This window comes from Malus domestica, chromosome 04 (assembly GCF_042453785.1).
Source record: "Malus domestica chromosome 04, GDT2T_hap1".
In the NCBI taxonomy this organism is placed as follows: Eukaryota; Viridiplantae; Streptophyta; class Magnoliopsida; order Rosales; family Rosaceae; genus Malus; species Malus domestica.
In genome coordinates, this window is record NC_091664.1 from 27,628,624 (window position 1) to 27,652,220 (window position 23,597).

General features: G+C 36.8%; 2 protein-coding genes and 2 long non-coding RNA genes across 5 annotated transcripts; 2 read left to right on the forward strand and 2 right to left on the reverse strand.

Moving 5' to 3' along the window:
* The first annotated feature begins 969 nt into the window (after window positions 1-969).
* Window positions 970-4,433, forward strand: LOC114824431 (uncharacterized). Its single transcript, XR_011579838.1, has 2 exons — window positions 970-1,370; window positions 3,396-4,433. It is a non-coding gene; the product is annotated as an uncharacterized lncRNA (long non-coding RNA).
* An 8,717-nt stretch (window positions 4,434-13,150) lies between these two features.
* On the reverse strand, window positions 13,151-14,274 carry LOC103433864 (transcription factor bHLH149). Its single transcript, XM_008372150.4, has 2 exons — window positions 14,100-14,274; window positions 13,151-13,979 (listed from the first exon to the last, which is right to left on the reverse strand). Exon 2 carries the CDS (start codon window positions 13,910-13,912, stop codon window positions 13,283-13,285), a length of 630 nt encoding a protein of 209 aa, XP_008370372.3. The 5' UTR covers window positions 13,913-13,979; window positions 14,100-14,274; the 3' UTR covers window positions 13,151-13,282.
* Window positions 14,275-21,341: 7,067 nt separating this feature from the next.
* LOC139195367 (uncharacterized) lies at window positions 21,342-21,806 on the forward strand. Its single transcript, XR_011580209.1, has 2 exons — window positions 21,342-21,448; window positions 21,581-21,806. It is a non-coding gene; the product is annotated as an uncharacterized lncRNA (long non-coding RNA).
* LOC108173173 (protein SUPPRESSOR OF QUENCHING 1, chloroplastic-like) lies at window positions 21,398-23,341 on the reverse strand. 2 transcript variants are annotated; one of them, XM_029101413.2, is made up of 4 exons: window positions 23,054-23,341; window positions 21,939-22,133; window positions 21,641-21,788; window positions 21,398-21,534 (listed from the first exon to the last, which is right to left on the reverse strand). In XM_029101413.2, the coding sequence occupies exons 1-4, from the start codon at window positions 23,197-23,199 to the stop codon at window positions 21,508-21,510; spliced, it is 516 nt and encodes a 171-aa protein (XP_028957246.1). In that variant the 5' UTR covers window positions 23,200-23,341; the 3' UTR covers window positions 21,398-21,507. The 2 variants fall into 2 exon arrangements, with proteins under 2 accessions (XP_028957246.1, XP_017187248.1); XM_017331759.3 differs by having other exon boundaries at window positions 21,641-22,133.
* Window positions 23,342-23,597: the final 256 nt, after the last annotated feature.

Genomic DNA, 23,597 nt, shown 5'->3' on the forward strand with positions numbered 1-23,597 from the left:
ACCAAGAGGCCACGTGCGGCAAAATAACAACAGGGTCCCCAAAAACTTTGGTAATGTGATATTAATGGTCAACTTTGTCACAAGACAAAGAATCAGAAGATTAGAGATGGATAATGCTTGTGTGTGCTCAATGCTCATAGGTTGTGCCACGAGTTGCCACTTATCTAATTTTATGGAGAGCACCACAAAACAAAGTGTCTGCAGTGCACCTGCAGCTGCAGGGTCCCCAGCCAAAAAAGGCTTGTTTGACACACATTTTGTCCTCTTACTTTGGGTTTGGGGGCCAACTCCAAGTGCGTCCAATGTTGTTGGGGCCTTCCTTTATGGAGTGGTTGTGGACTTTGACAACTCCAAAGTGCTTCCTCTATTTTGTAGTTTACTGCTGCCCTCACATATGTGGTGTTGGCAAATCCTTAACTTATATGATTTCTTTCTCGTGTGGAATATAGAGGTACACATTGCAATTAGGTTCAATCAAATTTTGTTTAACTGAAATCCATATCCAAACTTGAATCTTTTAACTTAAGGGTGCGCGTCATCGCATTTATTAAAGCGCATGTGTTTGTATTATATACATTTGAGTTAAAATTGCAGTTAGTTTAATTAAAGGGTAAATTACACTTTACCATCTCAGGTTTGAGGTTTATTAAAATCTCATACAACATCTTTAAAACATTTCACTTTCATACCTCAAGTACTATTTTATTTCAATATAATACATCCATTACATTTTCTATCTATTGATCCGTTAAAAGTTGGCATGACTGCCATATTTGCGCCACGTGGCTAACAAATTTATGCCGGCAAAAAAATAATTTTTTATACATTAAATATTATAATAATTTAACCTATTAAAAATAAAATTAAAATAAAACTTAAAACCCAGAAACCCATTCCCCCGATCACCTCCCTCTCCTCCACTCTCTTCACCTCCGCTTCCATCCAAAAACCCACCCCACCCCACCCCCACCTCCCCCACAACCTAAAAACCCACCCATCTTTCATCATCTTTTGAAACGCCCCCACCGAGGATCGATCGGCAATACCCAACGCGGACTCCGACCCACCCTTGACCTGATCTGACCCAGCCCATGGAGATCGCCCTAGCCCCACCACCATCCGCTGACCGGGATGTCCCAACTGACACTGTCAAGACGTCGTCATCTCAAGAGAACGAAGCGAGCACCACCGCGACGACGGTCAAGTACAACGATGAGGAAGAGGAGGAGGACATGTGCCGGATTTGTAAAAACATGGGCGACGCTGATAACCCGCTACGGTACATGAGTGCTTGTAGCGGAAGCATCAAGTTTGTACACCAGGATTGCCTCCTATAGTGGCTTAATCACAACAATGCTCGCCAATGCAAGGTTCAACTCTCTCTCTCTCTCTCTCTCTCTGTAATTGGATTTGTTGAAGTTTATGCATTTTAGTCTCGATTGGTGATTGAATTGGTGTTTGCAATCCCTCAAATTTTCATATAAGAGTTTGGAATTGATTTGATTAGGGTTCTAAGGTTTATTTTACCCGTTTTATTTGTAACATTGGTAAGAGAAGCTCAAAACGAAGTTGAGCTTTTTATTCAACTCTGAAATCATTTTCCTGTTAGTTCATAAATATGGTGGGATGGGGTGGGTTTTTGGATGGGAGGGGAGGTGAAGAGAGTGGAGGGGAGGGAGGTGGTCGGGGTCAGGGGAATGGGTTTCTGGGTTTTCAGATATATTTTTTTTTTATAGGGTAAATTATTATAATATTTTTAATGTACAAAATTATTTTTTTTACCATGTGGCAGCCACGTCAGCTCTTAACGGATCAATGGATAGAAAATGTAACGGATGTATTATATTGAAATAAAATAGTGCTTGAGGTATGAAAGTGAAATGTTTTGAAGATGTTGTATGAGGTTGAAATGGACCTCAAACCTGCGGTGGTAAAGTGTAATTTGTTTTATTGGCACCCCATATTTTGTTGATTACACCTCATGTACTAAAAACACCCCACATCTACATTTTAAATTAAAAAATATCTTAATACACCCCGCATTCTTTCCCAAGCTACCCTCACACCCTAAACTCCTCATATACACCCCACATCAAACCCGCGTATTCGTCTTCACAAACTTGTTTCCTCCAGTTTTATTTTCAATTCTCATACTTCAATTTTTCTTTTAGTTGAAATGGGTTTTCATTAAAGCAAAGACGAAATGACACAAGCCTCATCCAAACTGACTCGAGGGCAAAAGGGTTTAAGTCTTGCAATTGTATGTATATAATATTGAAGTGATGGAGTTTCACATTGAGTTTTTAAACTTTTATGGAAAACCTGTTCATTCTTTTCAGGAAAAATAGTCATATTGCTTATGTGAGAGCGTAGAAGTAAATTTTAGGCATGACTTAAAGAAAGAACTTGGGGTTCATTTAGAATCTTCTTTTTAATTTTTAGAACATTTTAGGGCTTAAATAGTCATTTTATGAGCAATTTAATGTATAGTCAACAAAATATGGGGTGCTAATAAAAAATCTCTTAATTAAAAGCAAGATATCACTTGTATTAAAAAATATATATATAACTAAATGGATCAAATGTGTGGTTTCAGTCATGCGCTCAAATTCAATAAACAAATTTTTTGAATGTCATATGAACCAAGAAACACAAGAGGATTAATGAATCAACACAAAGACATAAAAGAATAATGGAAACCGTTCTTACCAATGAAAATGGAACACTATCTTCAATGTAGATGTCCATAATATTTTGTTTTATACATTGTGCATGAAATAATTAAGTGTTAGCTCCTTTTACAAATAAAAAAACTTACGATGACAACCTAATCTTAAACGTTAAATGTACAAATTCACATAGACATTCACAAAAATATTGGCATACGAGAAATACAACTCAATTGAACTTGATGTTGGAAAATATTAATATTTAGGTTTATTTTAGTATTTTGGGTTAGTTTAGGAATTGGGCCTACCTCATCCGAGTTAGGGTTTCTTAGGTTTTGCTCTCAATAAATATAGCTTGTAGTTTAGCATGAATAATAGGCTAGTAACAATGTAGCCTCTTAGGGTTTTGTAGCCGTTTTGCATTCTCGTTTGTTTAATAATATTCTTATTATTTTGTAATCTTGTTCGTTGAGCACTCTGATATTCAACTTGGTATCAGAGCAGGCTTGATCCTTTGGGATTTATTCTGCTCATGATGGGTATCAATTTGTTTGAATTAGTTTTGTTTGTCTATTTGTTGGTTATCAGTTTGATGTCAATTTGTTCGTAGATTGTCGTCTTCTGCTGTGTTTTTTTCCAGTTTAGATTCGTTGCTCATATTATTTGTCGTTTGTTCTTGTCCCATACTTCTACATCTAATCCGCATCCCGCACCGTTCTGCACCAGATCGACCACCCTTACAATTTTTTACGAAGCCCAGACCTAAGAATCGCTTGGATCGACTTCGTCTTTGCCTTGCACAACCACCATCTGAATCCCTGCACAAATCTGACCGTTTGCAGCTTCATCGCAAATAAGTTTGTATGCGTGGAAGAAGGACGCAGAGAAGGAAGAAGGCAAAGAAAAAAAAGGAAAAAAAAATTTGGTTGTTCGTTTGAGGCCCACACGGGCAAAGAAAAAAAAATGGTTGTTTTGAGGTTTTGGGGCCCATGTATTGTTGCTATTGTTCTAGGGGAAGATTGGTTCAATGCAAGAAAAAAAAAAATTAGGTTTGATGAAGGAAAGCATTCGAAAAAGTTCGAGGGGAGAAAAAAAAAGAGAGAGAAAAAATTAGAAAAGAAAAAACGTTGGCTTTTTGTTTGAAGGCCCACACAAGTTGTTGGTGTTGTTCATTTGTTCGTACAATTGAGATATGGAAATCTCGTTCGTTTAGTGACGGGTTCTTTCCATACTCTCAACTCTAGCTAGTTGGAACCAGAATCAGTTTGCCAGCAAGAATCAAGAATCAGTTTGCCAGCAAGAATCAAGAATCAGTTTGCCAGTTTGCAATCAAGAATCAAGAATCAAGTTAAGTCAAGAATCAAGAATCAAGTCAAGTCAAGTTTGCATGACTGTCAATCCGCCTAACGGAGCCAATCCACATCTGCTTGTTTGCAAACCCATGTCGTATCCGCCATGAGTTTGATGGGGGGTGTTGGAAAATATTAATATTTAGGTTTATTTTAGTATTTGGGGTTAGTTTAGGAATTGGGCCTACCCCATCCGAGTTAGGGTTTCTTAGGTTTTGCTCAATATAGCTTGTAGTTTAGCATGAATAATAAGCTAGTAACAATGTAGCCTCTTAGGGTTTTGTAGCCGTTTTGGCATTCTCGTTTGTTTAATAATATTCTTATTATTTTGTAATCTTGTTCGTTACACACTCTGATATTTAACTCTTGAGAGGTATGCAAATATTAGAATTGAAAGTGATTTGATATATATAAATATATATATGTTCTTGAATATGGAAGAAAGTATGCAGAAATACAGCTGAGTTTCCAAACTGATTTTTCTAAAAAAAATAAAAACTTTACAACTGATAAAATCAGCTATATATGTCAAATAATGCTGAGGCATAAGCCAAAATTGATGTAACTGTTTGCATATGTGACCTGATCAAGGTCCGTCAATCGATAGAAACCAGGATGATGAAAGAATATGAGAAAAATAATGCAGAAGAATATGCGGGCATTATTTGATGATTTGGTCCGACGGCGACATGTCACTTGGCTGCAAGTGAGCAGCGCAGGCTAATTTGGCACATTCATTATCCATGTCAGAATCAGGTACCCATCCAGAAAACGACACGTTGCATGCCAAGTTGGAACAGGTGTTGCAATTTAAATGGTAAAACCGAACTTGAAGGCTATGTCTTGGACCTCCGTACCCTCCTGAGCTCAAATTGTTTGGACCATTTGAGCGACCAGCTATCATGAAATTACATGATATTGATTATATCTCTATGAATAGTACGATTTTCCATTGGTCATACATTCTTTATTAGTCCTTTAATTGTAGGGAACTTTAACGAAAAGCACCCGGTACTGTTCACTTTAACGAAAAACCACATTTTTACACTAAAAAGTCAATCCTGATACTATTCACTTTACCCTTTATTTTATCCTTATCATTAAAACTCAAAGTTTTCAAGTCATTTTCATTAGTTTTCCTTTAATTGTATGCTTGCAAAATCTGGATAAGATTTACCTTAAAGCCTTGATGAATGGTGGCGATGCAAACTAGCTAGCTAGCTAGAGGAAGAGGAAAATTAATCGAAATTTTGATACAAACGGTATTTTACTTTAAATTACTATAGAGTGCAAAGAGGAGGATTAAACTCGTGTGAGTAAAAAATAGTACATATGTTCTATGTTGGAAATTTGAGTAGTTTGAGTAAAAAAAATGTTGTCCCACATTGGCCATTCCAAAAGTTTTTATCACTTTATAAGGTTTTGTCCTTTATAAAAAGTGATTGGAGTAACAGGCATGGAGACTAAAATTGGGCTCACCCTTGGGGTTGGGCTTTGGGGTGTATTAATTAATTGGTAATTAATATATAATTAATTATAAATAGTATATAATTAATTATCAAAAGATGGGCATTGGGCCTAAACCTAAACCCTAAACCAAGCTCTAATAATTAAATTATTTAATTAATTATATTTTGGATTTAATTAATTATTTTTAATTAAATTCGAATTTAATTATTTATTTATTTTTTATGAAAAGACTCATCCTTTCAGATGAAGTCTGAGAGTTCTTTCTGAACACAGAGCAAAGCACCCCTCTGAAGAGATGTCTCCCAACAGTCACACCCCATTCTCATACCTGTTGCAAATAGGCATCCATCTGCTATATATACATCTATCTGCATGACATTTAGAATACAGAAAACAATCAACTTCATCCTCTACATTCCTAAACCTTCTTACTGAGAGAACCACACTAAATTCGCCAGAAGTTAAATTTTTCCGGTGCTGGAATTTTAACTTGATCGTTGAATCCTGGTGAAGCAGACGTCCGTAGAACTACAAGCACAGAGTAGGGACGAAATTTCTGTTTCAAGGACATTGCGGTACGCAAGCCTCGATCTTCAAGTTGTCTGTTTTTATAATTCGTATTCTAGTTTATATTCTGTTAATTCCTATTGCATTTATTATTTATTATCATATATAAATTATCATAGATTGTTGACATATATCCAACATTCTAGTCATTGTGACTACCCCACTGTCTGCTTCGAAGAGTTATATTCGTTTCATAAAGTATACCTCTATGTTTCACTTTTAAATTTACGGAACCAAGACGATGTATGTTTGTACTATACTTAGGGTCTATGTATTTAGACCTCGTATAAATACTCGAGGGACTCAAATGTAATTATGTAATAAATGAAGGGGCAAATATGTAATAAGTGAGGAGCCCTTATTCTATAAAATGACCCCTCACTCTCTTCATTAAGAGAGGCCAATTCTTAGGCCATGGGAAGAGCTCTCTCACCCTCAAAAGCTCTCACCCTCTCTCTCCCTCACAATCCTTTCAGAGAAATACAATATCAGTGTGGACGTAGCCCAAACATTGGGGTGAACCACGATACATCTTGTGTTCTTTACATTTCTTGCAGACTCATGGTCGGATTTACGTTGTTCCAAGACTCCTCCGGTTTTATGCATCAACATTTGGCGCCGTCTGTGGGAAACGATACAAAAAGTTGTGTCAGTTCTTTCTCAAATTTTCACCTCCACCGTGAATTTGCAAAATCACAAAAACCCAGAAACAGAAAAGATCCAAATCTCTCTCTCTCGTTCTCCTTTCTCTCTGATAGATATCGCCTCCGTCAGTTGTCATCACCTCTCTCTCTCCAAATTCCAACTTCGAAGAAAACGTAGAGAGGCCGAAAAGGCCTGAGATATGGGGAAATACATGAAGAAATCGAAAATTTTCGACGGCGTAGCCGTGATGGAGGTCTCCATTTCGCCGCAGTCCTCTCTCGGAGTACGGACCAGAGCCAAAACCCTAGCCCTCCAAAAGCTCCAGCAGCAGCAGCAGCAAAAGCAGACATATCAAGAACAGTAGAGGAATCAGCCTATGCGGCTCCGCTTCAAACGCTGGTCATTTCTCCGTAGGCATCTCCATCGGGCCACTAAGTACTACACAATCAGCTGTTTGGATTCTCACAAAACATGACGAAAAGCATCGAAAAATCTCAGAGAAAATTCCTAGCACGATGAAGACGACGGAGTTCATGGATAAGCAGATCATGGAACTCTCTCAGTCCCACTCCGAGGATTTCTCTCAACTTTCGTACCTTCAACAATTCAATAACGACGACAACGACTCCGTTTCCAGCTGTCAGTTCCGCCCCGCACGACAGAGTGGCAGTTCTATGGACTACCTTAACCTTGCAAAATCTGGAAGCAAATATGTTGTCCAGGCTTACGAGGATTCGACATTAATTTCGGTGATTGAGCCAAAGATGAACCAACATTTTGGCAATCTGTAGCACGCGGTGGAGGGTCTCAGTGCACAAATTTCGTAGCTGGAGACTCGATTACGCCAGCTGGAGAATTCTCTTAACGACTTCAAGGATTCTACTAAAATCAACCATGGGAAGGCTGATGGGAAACTAAGGCAGCTAGAGAATATGCTAAGAGAGGTATTGTTTGAGTTACTTTTACTCTGATATGAGATACTCGCCGAAGAACTTCTCGATATTTTCCACGTCGCCGATGGTGGCTTCGAGGGTGTTGTTCGAGTTCGCCACGTCGGCTGGCGTGGAGGTGTAGTTGGTGGCGGCAAAGGCTTTCATCCGAAGCGCAGAGACAAAGGTGCAGTGGAAAGTGAAAAGAAAAAGGAAAAGAGAAAAGAAGAAAAGAAAAAGATAAGCTTCCTATTATTATGATTCATTTTGTCTGCCAGGTGAAGAGACAGAAAGAGTGCAGTGGAAAAGCAAAAGCAAAGCAGAACAAACAAAAGTAAAGCAGAAAAACAAAAGCAAAAGCAAAAAGCAAAAAAAGATAAAAAAAGTATACATAATTGCGGTGGTGATGGCATTATGGGCGTGACCTATTGAGCTGAAGGTCGGATTTATTTTTTAATGATGTGACTTATTTTTCTTATTTTTCATAAACATCTGTATAACCCCATCAGAGGGTAATAATAATAAAAAAATAAATTAAAAAAAAAACGGCAAGCCCAAAATAATGGGCTGGAATGTTATGTCTAGGGCGAAGGCCCAGATGCCCAAAAGAGCCAGGTCCTTTATTATCACCAACCAAGTGATCAAAAGTACGTCCAGTACTCCAAAATTATTCGGCACCCTGCCGCTATTATCACCAGCCAGGTGATCAAAAGTACGTCCAGTACTCCAAAATTATTTGGCAGCCTGCCGCTATTATCACTAACCAGGTGATCAAAAGTACCTCCAGTACTTCAAAATTATTCGGCACCCTACCGCTATTATCACCAACCAGATGATCAAAAATACGTCCAGTACTCCAAAATTATACATGAACATCTCTCATGTCAATCATACATAAACATTCATGAACATCACTCATGTCAATCATACGTAAACATTCATGACCATCATTCATGTCAACATTCATGAGCATCACTCATGTCAACATTCATGAGCATCACTTATGTCAACATCCATGAGCATCACTTATGTCAATCAACATAAACATTCATGAGCATCACTCATGTCAATCAGTTTCGAAAGTTTTATTTACAGAGCTCCAGCTTCAAAAGCTTCATTTACAAAACTCCAGCTTCAAAAGCTTCACTTGCAAAGCTTCACCTACAAAGCTTCAGTGCACGGTATACAAATACCGCTTCCGAACAACCGCTACTTCGGCCTATACATGGATTCAATTTGAAGTCTCCAGCCAACAGACTCTATTGACCGAAGGCTTGGGAGACTACATTATGTACCATATATTGGGCCTTAACTGGGCCTCATTAAAAATACTTGGGGGACTTAACCCATTATTTATGTACTGAGGAGCGAACCCTTATTCTATAAAAGCGACTCCATCACTTTCATTAGAGAGCACCCATTATTTATGTACTGATGAGCGAGCCTTTATTTTATAAAAAGAACTCCCTCACCTTCATTAGAGAGCATCGCCGCCAGCTGAGCAATCGCCTTGCCGCGAGCATCGCTCCTAACCCATCACTTATGTATTGAGGAGTGAGCCTTTATTCTATAAAAGGGACTCCCTCACCTTCAACGCCACAAACCGAGCCAACCAAGGCAACATAAACCACAAGCAGAGCAGTCTCGCAACATGTGCTACTTCCAGTGGAGCATCATCTCAGATTGGGCACCGCTTCATATCGAGTATCAATCCTAGACGATATCTAGTTACTTCGGCCCACACATGGACTGAATTTCAAGTCTCCAGCCAAAAGACTCTCTTGATTGAAGACTTGGGGGACTACTGTTTGTACCATACTTAGGGCCTCTGTATTTAGACCTCGTATAAATATTCAAGGGACTCAAATGTAATTATGTAATAAATGAAGGGGCAAATATGTAATAAGTGAGGAGCCCTTATTCTATAAAATGACCCCTCACTCTCCTCATTAAGGGAGGCCAATTCTTAGGCCATGGGAAGAGCTCTCTTACCCTCAGAAGCTCTCACCCTCTCTCTCCCTCACAATCCTCTCAGAGAAATACAATATCAGTGTGGACGTAGCCCAAACATCGGGGTAAACCACGATACATCTTGTATTCTTTACATTTCTTGCAAATTCACGGTCGGATTTACGTTATTCCAAGACCCCTCCGGTTTTGTGCATCAACAATGTACGAGAGTTCAAAATTGTAAGTGGTGCTAATTAATCTACACTAGAGTTATAAGCTAATAGTCTATTTGATAACTATTTCAGTTTTCGTTTTTTTAAATAGTCTAAATAAAAATGAAAACCCAGCCAAATTTTGTAAACCCTAACTGTTACCAAATAAGTTTTCAATTTTTATTCATTTGTTTCTTAAAAAAAGATGAAAACGAAATTATTATTAGACAGTCCCTAAGCTACTCTGGTTGCATTTTTTATTGTCTCTTCCTCATAACGCAGGTAAATATTTCTCGTGTGGTAGACCCATGCGACTCAAAATAATAATTAAAAAACAAAAGTAAAGGAAAGAAAAGGATAGGTTTTAAAAGAACGCACATGGAAGCATGTGAGTATATGGTGTGTGTGTTTGAAATGAAGAAATAAATGGGGAAAAGAAAAGCACACAAATAATGTGATTCGATAAAACAGACAGAGCATGCATTGACATAGCCAACAAGAACACAAAATATGTGGTCCTTGATTCGAAAAACCCTTTTGATCTCTACAGGTACAACTTGATAGGGATGGTCCTAGCCTCAGCCCCGTTTCCATTCGCAACGCGACACGTGTCTCGAACCGTAGCCACACTTGCTAACCCCTCCCAATAATAGGAATATGAAATGTCTAAGAGTGACATTTTGGTGGTAGGACATGCCCTATAAAACCTTGTTTTGGACCAAAATGTTTGTATAAATATTCCCCCACACTAAACATTTGAATGCTTGTGGAGCAATACTTTTGAGTGCCCCGTAATTATAGGGTATATCCTGCTTCGAATAGCATGTGACGGTTTTATTTTACACGCACATGCATGCCTTTTGGAATTAGGGTTTGGACTTGTTGGAGGGCCAGTGCCCCTGGAATTGTAGGGTCCCTGAGACACATGATGTGCGGCTGTATCTTGTAAGACCAAGTTGGCCTACAATTTTGTGGAAGTGGGGCTCATTTTTTTTTTCCGACCACCTCCTCCTTACACCCGATTTCTTATTTCTGAAATATCCAAAATTGGAAGAGAATCCCCCTCCCCCCACCCATGCAAGAATTTGTTTTTTTTTTATTTTTAATTTCTTCTGAAGTTAGTTTCACTTTATCTTCTAAATTATTAGAAGGTATGGTGTCTGTACAAGCGATATTAGGATAGAAAGGAGACAAATGCATAATCATGTGGTACATGAAAGACTACTACTACTAACCGAGCTGCAAATTATTTGCTTTGAAGAGTGCAGCTATTTGGATCACATTTCTGATCACCTCTCCAATACATGTGAGTTTCATGTATACAAATAGAGTTCACGTGTATTAAAGAAGTGATTAGCAAAGTAATCAGTAAATGTGGTACGTGGAGCATTATTCTTGCTTGAAGTGAAGGATTTTATTGGTGAATATGAGACAAATAGAAATCTTGAGTGCCATACAATACAAGCGATCAGCTATTAAGCTGCAGGTCCATTTTTGTAAAAAGGAGAAAGGTTTGGAAGAGATTAAGCATACATGGTCTCTAATCTCCATCATTCATCTGGTGGGCCTTAAGGGAAAGACATAATTAATTGACCACAATAGTGAGAGAGTTCATTGTACTTAACTCTAATATAAGAGCTGTTATTTAGTATTAGGATCTAGTGTATTCCGCTTTTTTTATAAGTAAGATATTTTAGGTTCGATTCTCTCTAAAGATGAATTTGAACCACATTGTTGCTAACCCATTTTGAGGCTTAGTCCACTCCCCCACCTTCTTAGTGTAGATAATATTGTTTATTAAAAAAAAAACTATAATATGAGAGGGGGGAGGGTTCGAAAGTCCCTCATATTATTATTCAGAGGAGGGGGGGGGAGTTCCAAACCATAACAATAAATTAAGGGAGGAGGGAGTTTCAAACCCGGGACACATAGATGGAACTCCAACACCCTATCAACTATGATATTAGACCACATTATTAGATACATTCTATTTTATACATTCTAAAGTCAGGAGTCGGGTGAACCGATTTCAGTTCATCATTTGATTACAAACTTACAAGAAGACCAATTTTTTACTTCAAACAAGCCAAACTTACCATTTTGCAAATTTTCATTGAAATCAAAAGTAAGGTAAATTTTGTATAATATTTTGGGTTTCAACTTTGATTTTTTACGGAAGCGATAGTTGACATTAAACTAAACGAAATGAGAGATCCGAACATGAGTGCAAAAAGAGGGCACATTACTCCAGTCAACTTGACTAAATTCAAATCTGCTTTCAACTTTGATTTAAAACTAAATGAATAAAAAAATGTTGGTTAATTTCTCATTTTGGGAAAGATCGACCCAAAATGAATTAGACCTTTATGTCGTTTCCTTTTATCCGAACTAATTTAAACTATGTAGAAGAAAATTCGATTTATAATTGCACCACACTGCTCCAAGTACGCAAAATTAGCCCTTATATTATTTGCCTAGCTTCAAAGTAAAGTAGAGAATATAATCGTAGCATCATTAGTCTTAATCGCACTTAGGAGCTAATCACTTTCCCTTTATGGCTTTTGTTTCTGCATAGAAAACAATAGAATTGGTTTAGGTGAGTTTTAAACGCAAGACTAACCACACTTCTTCTGTTGATAACCTGTTCGAATTTTTTTTTTACATAAACAATATTCTACAATAATTAAAATTAAAGAAGGCTAATTATTTAAAGTTTAGTAAAATGAAGCATGATCCCCATGTATTCAATGTTTGAAATTTCTTCGATATAGTCGATATTTCCGTGAAAATATCTGAAAATCAGATAAAGATATAGAAGGGGCTGAAGTCTAAACTTCACTACATACCAAAGAAACTCTTAAATTTTGGCTAAAATCGACATATTTCGTTAATATTTCCGACATATCAATTAAATATCGGAGAATTCTTATTAACTTTTATTTCATCAAAACTAGTGCTTGACATTCTCTAAATTTTCGTTTTAAATTTTCATCATTTTCATTGAAAGCAACCAATATCGAAATTGATATTCATATATCCATTGATATTTTCACAAATTTACATATAGATAATTCCACCGATGCCCATATTTTAAAAATTGCACATATCTAAGGAAAATAGTAAAATTTCTTTTTTTATTTAAAAAATAATAATATATATATATATATATATATACATAACACGAATATTTTCGAACGCTATTAACAATTTTAAAAGCAAACGACAAAAATTAAAAGCCGGAGGCACGCTGTTTAATTAGCAGTGTTTGTTGATAAATGAGAATAAATTAGGTGGCATACTCCATCAACTCAATAAATTAACGGTTAAAAAATAAAAAGAAAAAAATGATAGCGGGGCAATGAAGAAAAGAAAAAGCTACGTATACAATAAAATACAAGAAAATAAAATTTTCACAAGATTAAAATATTTATAAATATTACAAAATGGAAAAAACACCTGGCACAATAAGCCGAGGCGGCCGGCTCTCAGCATCAACTGTTGACACTCGAACCGGGACGGTTCACTGGCGAACCGGAAAGTAACTCGGCGAGAGCTGCCATGGCTCTGACCTGCATCTCCAAAGCCGCTATGTAATCGGTCGTTTCTTCTAGAAGGTTTGGCAGCGACGTCTTTCGGCAACCGGGAACCAACCGGCTCAGAACCCGAACTTTTTTCTGCACAACTGGTAACATTATCCTCTCTCTCCTAACCTCCGTTTTCTTCAACCTGTTGTCCCCGGTCACCCTCGCCTTTCTCCGCTTGTGAATCGTTTTGCTTATCCTGAGACGAGCCGTTAGAATCGCCCTGCTCCACCGAGTCGTCCCCTTCGCCGCCGTCGCCAGAACACGGTCCGCCGCTTCCTTCACGTCTCTCCCGCCTCCCGCTACCTTCGCCACCGCCGCCGACGACGTAGACGATCTCCGTCGCACCTGACGAAGTGCCGCCGCGAGCTTCGTCGAGTAGATCCGCTGCTCCGTCTCGGATCTCCATCGGACTCCGGTTTCTAAGCTCCGATTCTGATCCTCTTCAACGACTCCGGTTTTTCTCCGCTTTTTCCGGCTCGACTCCATCGACAACGCGTCCAGGCTTCCGTCAAAGTTCGACATCATCGACGCCGCCATGGAAGAAGATATTGAAATATGTTGAGAGTGCAATTCAACAATCACCGATATATATATACGCACACCCCTGCAAATATAATCATAGAAAACGATTGTTATATTACGATGATGAAAACAAGAAGATGAACAAATCATATACACACACATATATATGTGTATACACACATATAGGATTGTATCTATATACCTGATAAGTGATAAAAAGAGAGCGGAGTTTGAGTTGTTTGTTTGGGTGGAGGTTTTTAGAGAGAGAGAGAGAGAGAGAGAGAGAGAGAGAGGAGAAATGGGAATGGGAGAGAGTGGGGAGGGGTTGAGAGTAAATATAAAAGCAGTTCACGGGAACCACGCGGCGTTACCTTAATCACATTTATTGCCGCTCTCTTCCTCCTTTTTCCCTCCTCCACCTATCTATTCTTTTCTCTCTTTTCTTTTTCCTCCTTTTCATTAAGAGTATTTATTTTGGGTATTTTTAAAATATTTATTTATTTATTATTATTAAGACCATCTTCAAACCTGAGCTAAAAAGCCAAATTACCCCCCTCCCAAACACTCTCTAACCCATGTTAAAATTTTAGGCTAAATACCAAATGTTATTTCTAGGCCAAATATCCCCCAGCTTTCCCCCCGGGCTAAGTGCCAAATGTTTATTGGAATTTAAATTTTTTTAGATTAAAATGTTCATAAAATTAATTTACAATAATCTACATTTTTTTTAAATTGATTTAAAAAAAAAGCCTAAATTCATTATTTAATAATTCCGAGCTAAAATTTTAGGCTAGAAGGGTTGGAGCATAAAAGATGTTTCTGGGCTAAAAGCCAAATTTTGGAGATGGTCTAAGGGAAAATGGTACGAAATTATTATAATAACTCAAAGATAAGAATTTCAAATTCGGGATACTTGGATAGAACCTCAACATCTTATTCATCAGCTATTTTAATTTTTATTTTATTTCAGTAATTTTATACGTGACATCAGGACTTACCTCAGTCACCTCTCATATTACCCTGTAAAACAAAGTTTAATTATTTAATGACTAATGTAACAGAAATTAAATTTCCGTCTTTTATTGTTCCTCACCAGAATATCTCTCAAATAGGGTGAGAACTGAAAACGACACAAGGTCAAATGAGATTAAAATATATGACAGTTTTATGTTTTTGTGAGAGTGCCCCGACTCGGATGTAGTAAGGCTATGTTTAGAGCATTAGCCTTCGCAATTTTCTTTTTCTCTTTTAATTCATTTTCATATTTGAAAGAAATATTTCTAGATGTTTATTGGGATTTAATCTGTTTTAATAATATTAAGAACAATAAACAAACAAATTGGTAAATGGAAGTTATGAGACATGGGGATGATGTGCATATGGTTCAATATCATACTGGATAGCGTATTGGGTTTTCACCCATACATTCCGGGTTCAAAACTCTCTTATTTCCTTAATTATTATAATAGAGTTGAGTCGAGTCTCATCCCTCCTCTTAATAATAATAAATTTAAAATAAAATAAAAAGACGTTGGGATGAATTAGCAGCGTAACGCTGAAGTTTGAATGGAAAAATAATAGAGCACTAGTAGTAAAGAACAAAAGAGACCCTCCCCGTTGAACATGCTAGTGATTGGGAACATGTGCAATCTTCATCAATCGGACAATGTTTTGTGGGCTCCTTTAATTTTGTTTTTCTAATATTGAATGTTGGTTGTTTCACTTTCAATTAAATGAATGCGACATTTCTTTGCGTGTGATTCATAAAATTCACATATCAATGTTCATTGATTGGATCATAGAACCTTACGAACAAAGATACATAAGACGATTAAAATAAATTTAATGGTTTGTAATTTAAGATTCTGTTTGAGATTGTTTTTGTAAGCTAAAAATGCTTCTTAACAACCGAAAGCAATGATGTAGTTTTGTATAGGTATTTATATTTTGGTCTCCCCACTCTTACAAATCTAGCACAGTTGTGTTTGTGTAACTATGTTTCACATGAATCATTAAAAGTGCTTATGAATCGTAAAAACATTGTTTGATAGAGCACTTCCAAGTGCTATAAAACTTTTAACGTCCTTATTATAAAAATTTTAAAAAAAAAACTTTCTACATAAGCAATCTCAAACCGATTCTAAATGGTTGAAAGTATTTGCTCATGCATTCGAATTCTGTCATACGTTCTCTCTTTCCTGATATTGCTTATGTATAAAAAAAATAAGAAATGAGAAAACTGAAAAATTAATTAGGTCAACTACAGCAGGTAAACCTTCATTAGATGCAACTAAAGTCTAAAGCAGATAAACTTTCATTGTGCCGAGATCATGGCTCCGTACACCAGTCTCATACTACAATTGATTAGAATTGTTTTTTTAAAGTTTTCATCCAATTGTATTAAATTACACTTAATGTATCGAGTTACTTTTTTGGCACACCAAAATATTTTTTTGTCTAAGGAGAGTTGGAAATGTGTTCTGTGATATAAATGTTTTGAGTTGTACGTCACCCTGGCAGGTGAAACATATCCTCACGTCTCTTAAGAAAAGATAAAATGCATTTCAAACGTGCCGCATTGAATTCCAATATTTTTTTTTTTACCAAATATGTTATATTCACTTTACGGGTGAGTTTTTGCGCAACGAAAAAAATTGTTTTTTAGTGGTCGAATGATCATAAGTTTAAGTTATCGAAACATTCTATTTGTAAAGTAAGAATAATGCCAATTGTCAAGTACGATAGATGTTTCACTTTCGACTGAGGTTGCCCTATATTATAAATGCACTTTGAATTTACCAAATCATAGAGTGAAAGCTTCAATCCACGGTCCAAATTAAACGATTGCTAGGGCAACATGTCACCGGAAAATATGCCGAAAAACATGGGTCTGTCAGGTCGTCGTGACTCTTGTCTTGCAAGGCCGGTATGTCTTCTTTTGTTATAATATTTGCAATCTTCCATTAAGTCAACTTATTTTTTTTTTTACTTAGGGTTTTAAAATTTCGAATGTGTTAAATCAATAAAATCTTAAATAGTTCCATGTCTTGACTGATATAGTATAGTAGTTTATTTGGGGTGATAATCTCGAACATTAAACGTTATAACTTGAAATCGATATGAATACAGATATATAATTTATTGTGTACACTATTAGACATGATTAATATCGTTCAACTAATATTATATTTGTAATACTACTGTTCTCATTTTGGCGATAAATAAATATGAGTTAATGTATCATTATTTTTATATCGTTTTGCGTATTGATTAATTCAAGGTAGATACGATAACGACACGGTTACAACGGTTAAAATTGAATACAATCCAGCTTTCTAATATATATGAATATCAATTTGTTAGCAACTAGAAAGCGACTATCATGTATTTTTGTCAATTGAGAAATTACTTAATTATGTGTTAAATGAAATAATATTAAAAAGCTTGAGATAATACAAAACGCGTATTGCTCAGCCGGTTAAGCGCGTTCACTCTTTTTGCTAAGATTTTAAGTTCACTCTCCACTCTCCAATATCGCTTGCAAAACGAAAAAGAAATATCCACAGATGACACTTGAGAAAATATATTCGGTTTTTATTTATGGAGTTATTTTTGGTAGATCCATGATGTGGAAATAGCTGATTTTAAAAAAACACAAAATGTGTTGGCTTCCATCAATTGGCTCCGGGGACCAATGGAATTTGTCTTTTAGCTTAGCAATGATTAGTGGGTAATGCCCAAATAGAGAGAGAGAGAGAGAGAGAGAGAGAGAGAGAGAGAGAGAGAGAGAGAGAGAGAGAGAGAGAGAGAGAGAGAGAGAAGAGAGAGAGGCATGTGGTTGTTTTGATGGCGCTTTCAATCATCTGGGCCATTATTTTGTAATTTTCTATCAGCGGCTTTGGAGTTTGGACCGACCTCCTGATTTAAAAGGATGTGGCCGGGTTCGATCCACATTGCCTGCCTCACCTCTTCATCTTCCAACATGCTCTTTTCCTTTTGTTTTTCTGGTTTCCTCGTTAAAATGAGCGAGCCTAAGTTAACAAAGTTTTTTCTTTTGCGAGGATGGAGGAATCTATCGTACACAGTCTTATTTTTACTTTGTAAAGAGATCGAACTCGTGATTTTTGGTCACACAAGAACAATATTTTTATTGTGACAAAGTTCGACCTTTCTGATTTCCACTGTTGAATTTATTTATTTAAATATCTCATCTACTAATTAATAACAATAATTCTTCCAATTAATCTTATCAATTAGGCAACATTTGATTGATTAGATTATCTTAAACCATAGAACATGTGTTATGTAGGCAGATAAGAGGCCTGATTTCACAAATTGGAAGATATAAACAATCTTAAAAAAGAAAGATCCTCCAACTAATTACTTTGCCAGAAAGCTTGTCTCCTTGTGTGAGACAGACCTCATTGCCAGAAAGAAGGGTTTAATTAAAATTAGTGTATATTTAATTCAGTGCAAAACACTTGGACCGGAAGTTTCTAGCATAAAATAATCCACACTATACATCAACAGTTATAAACGGGTTCACTTTTTCCTCTTAAGGTATAAAATGATACTTACTGTTGAATTTTACGATGAAGTTGATTTGATATTGTCTCACTAGCCGACTTTGACCTCTATTATTTTGAGGTCATATTTTGTATTCAAAGTTTGTCTTGATTTGGTATCACTCTCGCAACCTGCATAGAAACAGTGTTTTACCCCTAGATGACCAGCCAAGTGATGCGCATCAAAGCATTTCGGGGAGAACCAGTTAGTTTTGGATTCGAGTGGCATTTTACCCCTAACCATAACTCATCCGCTGATTCTTCAACATCAATCGAATTGGACCTCCACTTAGTTTCACCCAAACTTTTTAGGTCCGGGTCAATACGCAATGACAATTGTCGTATGAGGTAAAAGATTCAACCTTGACTATAGTGAGATAATATCTTCTCGAGTTAATCAAGGAACAATAACTATCCGAGCATCGAATATAAAAATTCAGTTACAGAATTAATTGTTTTTAACGACTTAAGCTACAAGTTTATTGTGGATTTGCTAATTCACTATACAATTTCCTTTGCATCCTCCGCAATATTCTTACTTATCCCTTCTCTAAACTAATTGAAAAAATAGCCAATGTGGTTTCATTTGGTGTTCCCCGCTAAATAAAATAAGTTGATTGGGACTAAATAACTGAATCACAAAGATGAACCAAAAGACCTGTAAGTTGTGAGTCGTAACTGCATAAGACAAGAAACCCTTGATTGGTTTTGGTGCATCCTTGCTCCCTAACATGGGGTTTCTTCAATTTATTATTAAAAATGTTTGTCATTCAGTTTTTTTAATTATATTTTTTCTCATTAATCGATAATTATGATGTTTAATTTGACAAGCAAACTCTATATCTCTTTGGTTTCATCTGTCACGGGGGGGTGTTTTTCTAAATTGTTAGGTTTTTGACTTTGATACAATGTAGCAGCATTTCCAATCTGAATCAAACTTGCTGGTCAAGGTTCCATTTGGTTTCCTAAAACTATTAATCGTCTTGGGGAAAATCATGAAACTTGAAGACTTCAACTCTTATAGATTAAATAGTAAGAGAGACAGTTGAAGAGTTCTTTCTCACAGTTGTTAATGCTAATGAGAGACACTTTAAGAATTAACTGTTATAAAAAAAAAAAAAACTATCACATCTTTAGTCTTGTTACTTCTGCCATTGTTTATTGAATCCTAGCTTTGTTTCCACCTCTAATCACCCATTTGGGATTTGGGATCTTGGTAAGGAATTTCCGAAGTTAAGGAGTCTGTTGTGACAGGAAGATTCAAATAAAAATCTAGCAGCTCTTGTTCATCCCCACTTATCATCAATTGTTAGTGTTGAGAAAAGTAATGGTTAGGTGTAACAACAATTGAGTCCATCATGAGTTTTTCTTTTCTCTTCAAAATTGTATTGTAAGTGTTTGTGACACGACTTGAAGTTTTGAGATGCTTATTTTGTGAACAACCCTAATTTGAAGTACAACAACAACAACTAAGTCTTATTCCACTAAGTGAGGTCGACTGCATGAATCCTCGAATGGCGATGCGCTCAGTTTTGCGCCATGTCTTCCGTTAGCTTCAAGTACTCCATATCTTTTCTTAAAATCTCTTTTAAAGTCTTTCTAGGTATTTCTCTATCCCTTTTGTTATAAGCATCCGTCTCATAATCACATCTTCTAAACGAAATTAAAAATTAAGTTCAAATGTTTGAACAACTGAATTAGGATGAAATTAGTACAAGTGGATGCATAGAGCCAATTAGATAGTGCAATGGACTAAATATTCAACACTCAGAGAATAATGTTGGGAAGAAGATAAACATGGAATTTGGTGGCAGAAGCACGTTTTAAGCTGTCATCTTCTAATATTATAATGCGAGTGATTATTTAATCTAATTTAATTAAACAAACATGGTCCATATTCACATGATTTGGTTAAGTCTAAAGAGCTTTTGTCAAAGATTGATTCTAACCTAAATAATTATATTTGGTTTTCCGGGTACCCTAATTAGGTGCCTAATCCTCATTAGTGATCACACTTCCATCATTTGATCAAATGGAGACAGGTGCGCACGAGTGTGCGTGTCTTGGTGAGCAATCCATCCATTGCTTGTCCCAAGAACCATAATCATGGTGTTTTATGTTAAACTAATGACAACAAATAACAACTAAGCAAAGGCTTGGGTTCGATAATATTGTTCACATGCATCAACGGATGACCATCCGGCCACAGGGGCCACATGCTTGTGGATGGTAAGTCACATGGACGGTTGTTTAGTTAGAAGCAAAACTCTTTAACAATAATGATAATGATGTAAAAGAAGAAACACAATTAGGAAATCTCATGCTTTAGTTAGGGCAAAACTGTTTTATACTTTTTAGTAACCATAGCTGCTATGTGTAATTTGGCATCCAAACAAATAATTGTAGAAGATATTGCGGTGAACAAATAATTGTAGGAGATATTGTCAGTGCGCATCCGGTAGCTGTAAGTTGCTTGTTCAAGTTTTTGGCTTTACAACGTATTACCAAGTTCCATGTTAGTCAGATTAGTCAACATTTATATGTTTTGATGCAACAACATGCAAGTGTGCTTTCTTCCGGGTTGGTTCTGTTGGATTTATTCCGATGTAAATCAACCCTAAATGGTCTACAACATATAATCTGAATGTAATATTGGAGATTAATGTAGATATTGTGATTTGATTTCCTAAAGATATCAATCTTATATTAGGTGTCTTGTAATACAAGTAAGATTGATGGAGTCCTTGATTTTATGTGATTATGACACCTAACTGATGGGCTAAAAAGGTGGGATTTGGGATTCCTTTATGGACAGAACCTTAATACCTTAGCCAATATAAATACTAAGGTCCCTGCAAACCCTCGATACACAATAAACACTTCGCATAAATAGTTGTATCCGACTAGATGCTTTGTAGAAGACTTTGGTGTTGTTGCATCCTACATCATTGTGCTTGGCATCCAATGGCTATTATTTCACGATCAGGTCAGCCAACTCCTTGTTTGTGTTTTAATTATATAACCACCTAAAGTTTATCCTGCAATTTACTCATCTTCCTTGCAATAGTAAATCTGCAAGACAAGCAAAGTTTGATTCAATTCACATTTGTTGAAACAGCTCGTGCAATTCGATTGTTTTGGCAGACCTGATTGGTTTGTACGCGAAAATAAGCGATACCTTGCAATTTATTCTCCCCGTTGAAGCTGAGGGAGAGGTCTCTTGAAATGAAGAATTGCTGATCCTCTGGACTAAGATATCCATCCACGGGATCAATGGAAACCGTGGTTTCAGGCTCAGTTTCGACGCTAAACTTACTGCGAGCTTCCTGCATTTAGAATCTTTGGGTGACAAATACCGAAAGGGCCATGCAACACCAGAAAATTTGACAAATAGGATGAGAAACCACTGCGAAGCAGTAGTAGTAAGTTGAAAACTACAAGTATAAGTTCTTTGAAATGAAGAGAGGGGTGGGGACCTTTGAAAAATGATACCCTTCGGGTACTGATATTTTAATAAACAGGTTGCCCTCGTTGGATATGGACCACCATCAACTGTAACGGTCTGTGTGTCAGCTGATGATCGTCTTCTCAAGGATTTTTGTTTTGCTACGGGAGGCCGAACCCCTTTCAGCTCCAAAGTAAGAAGTTCAGCTTCTTCCTTGTCTAGATATCTGATAAGACGACTCTTGTTTGTATCAGCTATGAAAATTCTTCTTGTACAAATAAAGAGAGAGAACTTTAAATCGAAGCTTGTTACTGATAAGGAATAAAACCGAGTCTCACTTTCTGATTTTCCATGGTATTTACAAGATTATAATGTTGTTGATGCACAAAATCAGTGAGACTTTGGAACAACGTAAATCCGACCGTAAATCACACAAACGCACAAGAATACAAAGATATAATGTGATTCACCCTAAGTTGGGGCTACATTCACACTGCTGTCGATCCATTTTCACTATGTAAATTGAGGGTTACGAGTTTCACTATGTAAATTGAGGGTTACGATGTACATGGAGGCTATAGAGGCTAGGATTTGCTCTCTTTGCCCTGCTCCTAAAGTGAGGGTTAAGGATCCTTTTATAGAATAAGGGTTTCCTTCCCCTCGTACATGGTTAAGTAGTGAGGTCCCAATATTGAAGGCTAATATACGGTACAACAAATGTAATTTCAAGTGATGCAGATTCAAAGTGGCATATGCAATTCTAGAAAAAAAAAACATCACTATTTTTCGCACATAACGATTCCTGATGGCTCTGAAAGCTGCCAGAAGATAACGGCTTATTAGCAAAATGAATCAATATGCTTACCCTTTCATTTCTAAAATAATATGATACGTTAATTTATGTGTGTGTGTGTGTGTGTGTGTGTGTATAAGCTGCCTATATATCCACGTGCAACTTCGCATTGAATTACAAGGTTCCCACTTTGCTTTCCCCCCCCCCCCCCCCCCCCACAGCCTATATGATATGAACAAAACACATCATAAGAATCATTCTTTTCTGACACATTTCGAAATCAAATAGAGAGAAAAACAGAGAAACAAGGAAACCCCAGACGCCAAAAACCCTCAAAAATTGAGAAAACTCACGTGAGGTTCAGGTCAGATGAGTTATGCAACTTGTTGAGTCTCTGATACAAGCTTTCACTCACAGAGTTCTCCAGGAAGCTCTTCCCATCAGCCACATAAATCGTCGCATTGGAATCCATGATCTGTGTCTCGGTCTCAGCCTCCATGTTTGCACAGAGAGAGAGCTTTCACTTCAATTACTCTGCTCTCCTTCAACATTTGTAATCCCCAAAACTAAAGCCAAATGTCTTCTTACAAACATGCAGATTATGCGCATGTTGATGTAAAATGGATTAATTAACTTACAGATTTACTGAGAAATTCTTTCATGTAACCGAGATTTGTTTTGAGTACTATCATCGTCTATTAAATGCTTACAAACGTGTTTAAACAGTGCACTATTCATCTAATAAACGATTACACGTAATGAATTGGTGACATAAAAAAATCTCATTAACATCTAGGCCCAATTGTGACAGGCAGTAAGTGATAGCGAAATTATTGCCGAGACTGGTGCGTTTTCCGCCTGAAAGCTATGAACTCTCTTTGTTTTCCATTTAGCTTC